Source organism: Pyrus communis, chromosome 4 (genome assembly GCF_963583255.1).
Source record: "Pyrus communis chromosome 4, drPyrComm1.1, whole genome shotgun sequence".
In the NCBI taxonomy this organism is placed as follows: domain Eukaryota; kingdom Viridiplantae; phylum Streptophyta; class Magnoliopsida; order Rosales; family Rosaceae; genus Pyrus; species Pyrus communis.
Window position 1 is genome coordinate 2977792 of NC_084806.1, and position 10609 is coordinate 2988400.

General features: G+C 36.2%; 2 protein-coding genes across 5 annotated transcripts; both read right to left on the reverse strand.

Moving 5' to 3' along the window:
- Positions 1-138: 138 nt before the first annotated feature.
- LOC137730837 (F-box/FBD/LRR-repeat protein At1g13570-like) lies at positions 139-2584 on the reverse strand. 4 transcript variants are annotated; one of them, XM_068469824.1, is made up of 6 exons: positions 2379-2584; positions 1980-2053; positions 1068-1902; positions 791-949; positions 389-682; positions 139-267 (listed from the first exon to the last, which is right to left on the reverse strand). In XM_068469824.1, exons 3-5 carry the CDS (start codon positions 1878-1880, stop codon positions 389-391), a joined length of 1266 nt encoding a protein of 421 aa, XP_068325925.1. In that variant the 5' UTR covers positions 1881-1902; positions 1980-2053; positions 2379-2584; the 3' UTR covers positions 139-267. The 4 variants fall into 4 exon arrangements, with proteins under 4 accessions (XP_068325925.1, XP_068325924.1, XP_068325927.1 ...); XM_068469823.1 differs by lacking the exon at positions 139-267 and having other exon boundaries at positions 277-682; XM_068469826.1 differs by lacking the exons at positions 139-267; positions 1980-2053 and having other exon boundaries at positions 277-682.
- A 795-nt stretch (positions 2585-3379) lies between these two features.
- Positions 3380-8914, reverse strand: LOC137732091 (inorganic pyrophosphatase TTM2-like). Its single transcript, XM_068471385.1, has 12 exons — positions 8720-8914; positions 7376-7732; positions 7109-7223; positions 6373-6568; positions 6177-6290; positions 5893-6066; positions 5520-5714; positions 5105-5227; positions 4870-4991; positions 4433-4556; positions 4057-4326; positions 3380-3879 (listed from the first exon to the last, which is right to left on the reverse strand). The coding sequence occupies exons 2-12, from the start codon at positions 7710-7712 to the stop codon at positions 3658-3660; spliced, it is 1992 nt and encodes a 663-aa protein (XP_068327486.1). The 5' UTR covers positions 7713-7732; positions 8720-8914; the 3' UTR covers positions 3380-3657.
- Positions 8915-10609: the final 1695 nt, after the last annotated feature.

Below are 10609 nucleotides of genomic sequence, written 5' to 3' on the forward strand. Positions count from 1 at the left end.
TCCAACTGAGCGTCGTTGAACTGATTGTAGTTCCATATTTGACTGAAATATCGAGTCTCAACTCTGTTCGGAGCTGGTATGCTTATCAGTCTCGGGTGTGTTTGGGAATCTCTGCCGCAGCATAGAAATATGACTCATTGTATTAACACGGTGCAATGTTTATACGATGATAACGCCTCTGTTTACATTTAAATTATCTGTTTGGTGCTTGCTGCATCTTACCAACCACGGCAGTTGACGGCAGTGCCTTAAATTTTAAGGGAATCCCTGTAAAAAAAATTCCATTTGATCATCTAATTTTGTAGACAAAAATATCAATAAATTGTCATTTGTCAAGAACAACACAATTGAAAGGCCAGCTCTCTCAAACAAACAATTTGACTCCAACCTAATCTTGGATGAAGATAACTTCTGCTTCAGGAGATGCCCGTTTAAACCTCACCAACTCAATCAACATCTTCATCCGCCCTTCCAAACCATACGCGCAAGGCGTGATGCTCATCATCTCAAGCACAGGCGATTTCTTCAACAAAAACTTGATGAATTCCATCTCATGTGGCACTCCAGACATATCTGTCATCTTCACAACTTTAAGCCTTCGGAATGTGCAGACGGAAGGGCATTGTTTCTCCCAGAAATCCAAGTCGGACGCTTCTATTGCTGCTAAAGCATTTGAAGATCCCTATGGTGGCAGTAATCCTTACTATTAACAGAAATGTAAAACTAATAATAGAAAGGTCAACAAAAGAAGAAAGAGGGGTAACCCTTCAACATGTTCACAATAACTTACCGAGATTTGAAGTTCCTTTAAGTTGGGAGCGCTCGTAATCAAGCGAAGAACAACTAGTATCTCATTCATATCTTCGAAACTTACTTGATATAATTCGATAATCTTTAAACGATTGTAAGTAATCGGAAGAATTCCTAGGTCATTACCTATACTCAAATACTTGAAACAAGGAAATAAACAAAAGAATGTATCAATGTCAGAAACGTATATGTACTACTGCTACTCAAGATTAAAAGAAAGGAAGAATTAACAAAACGAAGGCATCTGAAAATGTTACCTTCGTAAAGTAGATATGCCCAACAAGCCTCTCAAGAAGTGGAATGCCACCAAGAAACTTGATAAAATTGCAATTTGAACTTTGCTCAAAGTGCTCAGCAATGTCATCAGTCATATACATAGCAACAGACATGGCAACCAAAAGCGGAGTATTTTCAAGACAGATATCCTTAAATTCGCCTTCAAGACACAAGTATTTGAGATTTGGAGCGCGGATGTTTAGAGCTAAGCTATCGAAGTACGACAAAGCCAGACTCTCAAGTAGAGGGCAACTGGAAATAAGACTTCCGATTGCATCAGGAGTAACCAAAACCTGATGAAGATTGAGGCTCTTCAAACACAAAAATCCTTTAAAAGAAGGAGGCGGATCCAACTCGCAGCGAAATAGCTCCAGACGGGTCAACTTTTTACAGTAAAAAAGGCATGAAGGCACCCTAAACCACTCACCTTCTCCCAACTCAAGAACCAACTCTTTGATATCGTTCCTCGAAAGGAAAAGTATCCATTGATCAATATCCGAGCAACTCTGCAAATAAGAAGTCGAAAGCTGGAACTTGTGAATGGGTCCTTGGTGAAGAAAGAGAGCTCGAGTAACAAAATCTATGAGGCTTTTCTCAACAAGAGCTCGGTCATTGGATAGAGTGACACATTTTTCATCGAATGAAAGATGAGTGATAGTAGTCCATTTGTATCTCCACTTCCTTGATAAGCTGCTAGTTCTTACAGCGTCTCTGATCGGGAGACGCGTAAGAATGCTCTCTATAATGCTCTGAGGCAAATTGCTTATCAAATCACAACCCGAAAAATCTCCCATTCGTATATTTGAACTCAATCGACTACAAAGCAATATAACAAAACTAGTCAGTAATTGAAGGGCTTTACAGAAACTAAAATGCCACAATAAATTATTCACCTTAAGCTCCAAATGTTCACAACAAGATCAAAACTTGAGCAAAACCCACGAATTTCCGGCGTACGTTCGATTTGCTAACGAAGAACAGAACAGGAAAAATTAAAAAAAAATCAACTCTGAAATTTACAGATTTTCACCATTAGAGTTAATTTAATCAGCGTTCATAAAGCAAATCGACAAAGAACATTGCTTTCTGTGGCTTTTTTTCCTTGTCAATTTCCATCAAACCAAACCAAACCAATCAATCAAATTTCTCAAAAATCCAAACAAACCCAATAAAGTCACGGATCAGATCTTTGGAACGGAAAAATAATGAAAGCAATTCACACAAGGGGAAAAAAAAACCAATTTATATCAGAAAATACATGAACATATAAGAAAAGGAGAAGTGTCAGATACCTGGGGAGAAGGATATGAAGGAGAGAGCTCTGTTATCTTTTCAAAAATGTCAAATTTTACTTCATCTTTTACTTTCTCTGCGTCGAGAGTCGACGTTTGAAGTGTATGTATCTGGGGATTCAGTTTAGACTTCGGAGTTTTGAGCTCGGATCATTTCTCATTTCCGATTTCCTTTTCTATCAGCGTGCACAGAAATCCGCGGCTAGTTGCCCAGTTGCTGTTCAAGTTTTTTTTTTGTTTTTTTTTTTTTTTTTTGTCGTTTTTTCCTTTTTATTATTTTGGGTTTTACATGATTTTTTCCTCCTAATCCACCAAGTTTAGGAATTCGAATCATTGAAATTTGATTCAACGGTTAAAAACAGAAATCCACTTTAAAAGTTATAATAACTTTAACCGTTATTTCCGAACTTAATAGATTAGAAGAAAGAAATCCGAAGATGATCCTTTCCAATTTTTAGAAATCAGCATCTCGGGAAAACCAAAAACAGATAAAGGTTCACGTTCTCAAATAGGACATGAAGAATTTACATTATTTTTCACATATTTGATACGATGTAATTTTTATTTGATTTATTTAATTTGGGATGATTAAAAAAATAGTGTGAAAAATAAAAATAAAAATCACCTGTTATGTTTGATTTCTCATGACATGTAATTAGATGTGTGATAATCACGCATGTCGTTCGTAAAGGAATCAATTTCTTTAATGAAAAGTGACGGTAACAGTTTTTCAATTTTAATGCGAGTGACCAAATTAAAGAGTTTCTCACATATCAAGAATGGATTGAGTTTTAATGCACTCATAAATATACGAAGAACAAAATTGTGCACGGTATTTTGTTTTGAAATGTCAATAATTAATTCCACAAGTCAAAATTGGAACCGGATCTAAAAGCTAAAAAGAATTTATTAATAATTGTACAAGACAAATTTTTTTTTTTCTTCATTGAACAAACGATATTCTACACTAAAAGTAAAAGACGAGAGTTAAACATTGATCATTAACTGTGAAATTTCTCTATTTCAATATCTGCCCTTGGATATGTTAAAATTAGCAAATTTCAAAATAGCCCCACAAAACTTCAAAATTGCCAAGGCACCCTTCTCTACAAACTCTCAGTCTCAGAGATCAGAAAGCTAGATAGCTTATGCTTAGCATCTCTATATGTTGTCTCTCCCGACCAGAAGGGTAGAACCGCAACAAACATAAGAGGGACCAAAACGAGGTTAAGCAAATTAAAGTGAAAGTTGATGAGTCTGATAAAATTTTGAAACAGCATCAGTTCCTAGTTAGGATACCCTTGTATATGATCACTCCTAGAACGCCAACGGCAAGCGTTGCTGCAAGAGGAACTGTCAAGGGTTCGGGTTGGGCTACGATGTTCTTCCTGCTGTTAGTTTTTACCGGACGAGGTCTCTCTCCCATACTATCCCGGAGAAGATTGCTGAGATTGTCTAACTGATGCATGATTTGACGTTGTCCCCGTGCAACGCTTGACATCTGATAGAATACCGAGGACAAATGAGGAGGCGAAATAAGAAGATAAATGAACCAGTCAAGAAGGAAAAATTATCATCTTGTGCTTCATTACTACTTTATACGCGTGTTGTTATTTGTTAATCCTCAGAATTATGAACTGCCTGAATTTCGATAGGAGGTAAATGAGTATGAAAGTACCTCTTCCACTACTGAAGACTCCTTAGTCACCTGTGAGGAAGAGGAGGAATTAGGCATTATCGCCCCAGTTAACGAACCGTTGCCTAAGCCAGAGATGAAATACGAAGTGGGAACAGAGCCATTGCAGTTTTCAGCTTGAAGAGCCATGTTTTGTTGGCTAGGAGAGTTCTTCATGGTCAGCTTGGAATTCAGCTCTTCGATTCGATTTGTAAAGTCATCCATTCTATCATTCAGCGAAGACATTTGTTCTGAAAGCTGAGTAGCTACTCCCTGCGATAGCAATGAGAAGGAAAAAGCAATGATGATGAGTGATTATATTTACTTGCTGGGGCTCCAATTGCCAATAGCAGATAAGAACTAAGCAGCGTTACTCTACCTGGCTTGCTAGCGTTGTTGATGACTCTGTGTTTCTCTCATCAAACCTTTGACTGCTGGAAGAATACCCGGTAAGCTTAGATGTACTTTTGTCCCGTTGGCTTGTATATGACTGCGACATACCACTGTCAAATGAATTCAGGTCACATTCAGTTTAAGGGCAGCCAGCAACATTCGAATTGAAAATGAACAAAAAGGCAGAGTTTATGCTTAATGATGTCCTTCTGAACAGTTGAGATAAATGCTTTGCTATGTCAGTTGAGAACAATGTTATATGGATGGAACAAAATATAGACCCAATTCTCAGATGGCAAATCTCAAACGCAAGAACCAGCCAGATTCGGCTTTCTATGCGCTCACTATGGTGCATTGGGCAAACATCTAAACTCCGAGTTGCACAAAGAACTAAACTAGACATGGATTACAAAAGAATCATACCTCTTGAGATTCTTAATTCTCATGGCAACTCTATCTGCAGAGGCTCTGGAAAGTGCTTCTTTGGGGCTTGAAACAAGGTCCTCATCTAGGCTAAGCCTCGTCTTCAAATCATCTGGCAAAGCCTGCAAGATGATCAGATCAGGAATACAGATGGAAGATAAGGCATTATACAATTTGAAGTTTTATCACAGCCGGATACTCAGTACACAGAGAGGATAAGATGTAGTTATCATACCATGACCTCATTGACAAGCTTTTCCAGTTGAATCTGTTCAATGTACGTACGAGGAATGTATGAACCTTCCAAGCCAAGCTGCTCGGCAACACATCTTACAACTACCCGATCTTTTCCTTGCACCTTTTGGTCAACAAGCAGAGAAACTTAGATATACATGAGTTACCAAATAAACTACAAATAAGAGTTTTAAAAATAAAAAAAAATGAACAATAACGGATGCAGTCAGAAATGTACAAAAGAAGAACAATAAGGTATCCACTTAATCAGCCCATAATCATTCATTCATCCATGCAATCAAGAGAAAAAAATGAGATGAGCAAGCGTCCATATTGAAGGACATACAAAATTCATGAAGCACCTAAGCATTAAGTGGTTTTAACTTCAGTAAACACTAAACAGAAAATACCAGTACCTGAATATATCGACGATTTAGTTGCTCTAACCAATCAATTTTTACACACACTCCATCGTTGGAGAATACATGGCTGCTCCTTTTAAGGATAGTTGCAATGGTGTAACCCAAGGCCATTAGTCCACCAAGAAGACGCACGCTGACCTCAAAAGTTATTCTTGGTGATATAACAAATGGATTATCTGTCACCCATTCCTGAAATATGCAGTACACTGTCTGATTATGTAAGTCTATGCAAAGACATTTTCTGAAGTCACAACTCACTAGTGCTTGGGACTCTTTTGACATTTCAGCTAAATTCAAATTTAATCCTAAGTCCTATACAATCTGTCACATCTCAAACAAAATACAGAAACAAGTTTTGAAGGCAAACCTCAAACATTAGACTATATTTCCCATCTTTATCCCGCATCCTCAGATATGATTGGCAAGCTTCGAGATCTTCACCAGGTGGTAGAAGGTATATATCATACGTCTCCTCCTTTGCTTCTGTGTGATCTTCAGAAAACACAGCCTTAATTTGATCCGCAGACAAGTTCTTTGCTGACTGCAATAAAAGGAAACACTCAATTGTCAATTTCAATGAAGATGAAAAAATTTAAGGTTAGAAACTAATATCAACGCAACAGAATAATTGGAAAAGGAAAGGATATTAACCTTCAAAATGTAAGTGGGACTCTGAAATCCAGTAAATGGGTTAAATTTGTTGATAATTTTTATATGTGCTGTTTGAAGGTCTGGCTCAATAAATGCCTTGTACATTGGATATACCTGTAGACAAAAGAGTTCAGACTTCTGGAAAAGCATCAACTTATCAAGTGCTTGATGATATAAAGGAGGGTTAGAAAAGTACAGTTTCAGATATTTGATGTATTATTTCTTCTGGTTCTTGGCCAGCTCTTTGTATGTCCCGTAAAACCCTTTTGACAAGGTCAAAGTGAACACCGCCTGTGACTGATACTCGTAGATCCAGATAACGTCGCAACTTTTCACTCAAAGCATAGATGCCCTCAATGATCACAATACGGGAGCTTGGGACTTCAACTGTCCTGTCACCAGTAAATTCTACAATATAAGATTTAAGCTACACCAAAAAAAAATATGATAAGTTGTACAAACTACAATCTTGTTTATGAATAATTTTACCAAGGTACCATCCAAAGCACCCTGGAAGCATGAAAGGTGAAGTTATAGACCATAAAAACTAGAAATTTATTAATTATAAAAAATTAACCAACAGTTATTCAAAAAAATATAAAAAAATGGCCTGACTTTTGAAACAAAGGGCCAACAGGAAGTATAGAAAGGCTCTAAACTAAAATACATAAAGGGTATGATTCTCCAAACGAAAAGTGATATCTTTTTAAGATGGTTGTTTCTTATTCCCACATACAATAAGCACAAAAGTAGTCACAATTCACTACATCCATGACCAACAATTAAACACTCAGAACATCGCCACACATTACTTGCAATTGAAAACAAAGAGTTACAAATGAAAAGACATATCTTCCCTATGATACTATAATTCAAAAGCTTTGTCAAAGAAATCCAAGGATATGCTAATTTATGCAGGATAGGTATTCAACCGGTATCCTGTGCGGGAACTAGACTTGAAGTCATAAACTGGAACCTCAACCGGTTTCCCTGCTTTTAAATCATTGACATTCTGGAGCAATGTGTCGTAGTCTGTCAAGCGTGGATCTGTTTTATATACAAATATAAGAAGAAACACTAATAATTATATAACCAAAAACATTGTGCACCATAAGTATGTGTCTATTGTTGTACTTCCTGAGAAAACATATATATTAAAGCTTCAAAACAAGAGAAAACTAAGTGAGGTAATGATTTACCATCAAAGTTGCCATCGACAATCCGACTGGCATCATTGTAGTTGTCCATTGATATGACAGCAACGCTGGGCATAAAGTTGACTATCTTTTCTGTAAATATAGTCTTCCCAGCCCCAGAAGGACCAGCAACTCCTACCAATACTATTCCTTCATTCTTTTGGGCCAACAACTGGCATGCACGGATTAATATAAAGAAACCCTTCTCAAATGACAAAGGATTTTGGATTGGTGCAATCTCGTAATGAGAAGAATCCTTTCTCTTAACCAATCGAACTTGATCTTTTAAAAGGCCTTGCCGTCTTTGGTGTGAATCAGCACCAGACATATCTTGAGCCATTTCTTTTATGTTGGCTTTCTCTAGTTGGCAAAAGGAAAAAGAAAGGTAAAGAGATATACAATTGACAAAAATGAGAAAACTAAAGAACTCAAGTGTGCATTGTGCAAGCTTAAGAGGCAAAGTGTAACAATTCCAATCGCAGGTGACCACCACAATCTTCTTCATAACTAGAATGCCTCTTCTTCTAGTTACTCAAAGAGGTGTAACATGCACGTGTGGACGCACACATGGATGCCGATTGTGTTGGCACTTCAGATGTAATTAAGATATTGAAAAAGGCATATGAAAGTTAAGGAATTGCAATAATTAAGCATTAGCAAGATGTGACTTGCACCAAGAGACGTTTGAGGGAACTCAGGGTTTTGAATGCCTCTAATTAATGAACCAAGAAGGCACTGACAAACGTCTGCATCACACGGCTATTCGCATAGTGAGAATTACTGCAGTGAGTCTTAGAACCAAGAATTTGACAACAATATGCCTAATACTATTGTCGAAGATTTTGTTAAACTTGCTACAACCACAATATTCCTTGTTGTGGGATGTAACCATAGGAACTGAAGACTCCAATGAACAAGGCATGCTACATGAATTTTAAGAACTACACCAAAACTCTCATAAGAAAAAACTCAAACTTTAAACACAAAGATCATTTTTTTGCACTCTCCTGAAAAACACAGGATCCAAACAACATCCTCCATCACAAAAGCTTAAATTAAGGATCACCCGCATAACAGAATCCCAAACAAAACATGCCCAGAAAACAAAATCATCACAAAACAGGCTCAAGAATCTGTTGATACACACCCTGTAGATCTAACAAGGATTGCCAGAGCAAACCGCTACAATAAAGCACGAATCATAAAACAAACAAACGATTACCCATAAATTGCAATGCCAAAAGAAGCAAAACCCAATATTTGTTGAGTCAAAATTCCAATGGCAGTGCGGATCAAAACGAAAACCAATGTGTGTGCTTGTGGTGATGGGAGCAGTGACCGACTCACTTTTATTTGGCAATGAGTCGAAGTGAGTTCAGCAACAAATACTCAGAAGGAGCCTGGCCACGCTATCGTGGTCGGTCTCTGCTTTGCAGCAATATTTAAGGCATCGTTGATATTTTCCTTCCTGGAAATAGAGGGAAAATCCCTCTGGAGTTCTTGAGAAACTGCAAACCATCGAGGAGAGAAAGAGAGCAGTCTAACAAGAGACGGAGAGAGGAGAAGGTATTTTATAATTCAATTTCATTTGCATATTTAAACAGAATTATAAAACATATTAATTTCGATTTCTTTTTTAATTAAATATTGGTGATGTTTAATTCAAAGAATTCAAGTCCTCCTAAACCACATTAAATTAAGATAACTTTAACGAAAAATTCCTGATATTGTTAGCTTTAACGAAAAATCATATCTTTACACTAAAAAATCAATCATGATACTATTCACCTTATCATTTATTTTGTCCTTATTATTAAAACTCAAAGTTTTCAAACCATTTTTATTAGCTTTCTTTAAATTAAACCAGACTAAGGTTGGAAATATCATGAAGGTTTACAGGGTGAAAAGACATTTAGGCGAACCTTTCAAACGAATTGTTTTTACATCTATTTGACAGAAGGATGACGGGACTCTTCGTCCAACATGTGTTTTTTGACACGAGATATGATCGTATCCTAATTATTATTATTTTTAAATTAAGGGAGAAGCATGATTAACCTTAATATTTTGGTTCGAAATTTTAGTTCAAATTTTTCTATGCAAAAAGAACACAAAACTATCAGTTTTAGCATCCATTGAGACACGAGATAATTGTTGTTTTTGTTTGTTTGTTATTCTGTGAATTGAGGCAGAAAACGTGAAAGACACCAACGTTTAGTTTGTATTCTTTAACATAGAGTTTATTTTAGATGCAATAGAACACAAAAACTATCATTTTTAACATGGATTGTAATGCGAGATAACTGTTGTTTTCTGGTACTGTTAATCGAGAGAGAAATGTGAATAGCAATGACATTTAGTTTGTATTCTTTAATACAAGCTTTCCTTTAGACATGAAAGAACACAGAACTATCAGTTTTAACATATATTGATTCACGAGATAGTTGTTGTATAAGTTTTAACATGCAGTGAGACACGAGATAACTGTTGTTTTACATTTCTGATTCTATTAATCGAGGGAGAAACGTGAATAGCACTGACATTTAGTTTGTATTCTTTAACACAAGCTTTACTCTAAGCACAAAAGAACACAAAACTATCAGTTTTAACATGCATTCATACACGACAGAATTGTTGTATCAGTTTTAACATGCAATGAGACACGAGAAAACTGTTGTTTTCTATTTATTTGGTTGTATTAATTGAGGCATAAACGTGAACGAGACTATCATTTAGTTTGTATTCTTTAACATGCGTTACGACGCGGGATAAATTGTTGATTTTTTTTTTTTTTGTTCTTTTAATCGAGAAAGAAACGTGAATAATACTAACATATAACTTATGTTCTTCATCACAAACTTTCCTTTAGATGCAAAAGAACCCAAAACTGTTTGTTTTAACCTATATTTTAACACGAAGTAACGGTTGTTTTCCGTTTCTTAATATATGTTTGATCCAATTATAAATAACTGAAACTTAGGAATAATAATGACCCAAAATCCTAACATTTTGTTTCTTTTTGTACTTCTTCCAAATTTCAATCAAAGATTCATATGATTGTGTGGTGTAAAATTGGTGCTACATGTTTAGCATGTTTGGTTAGGCAAGAACTATAGTTTGGTTCCTACTTAGACCCCTTTCCATAGTTGGCAAATTCCCACAGCTTCCCGCAATCTGAGAAGTACTTCTCAAAATGTATGAAGACAATCATATATTCATGTACATCGTCTTCCCAAA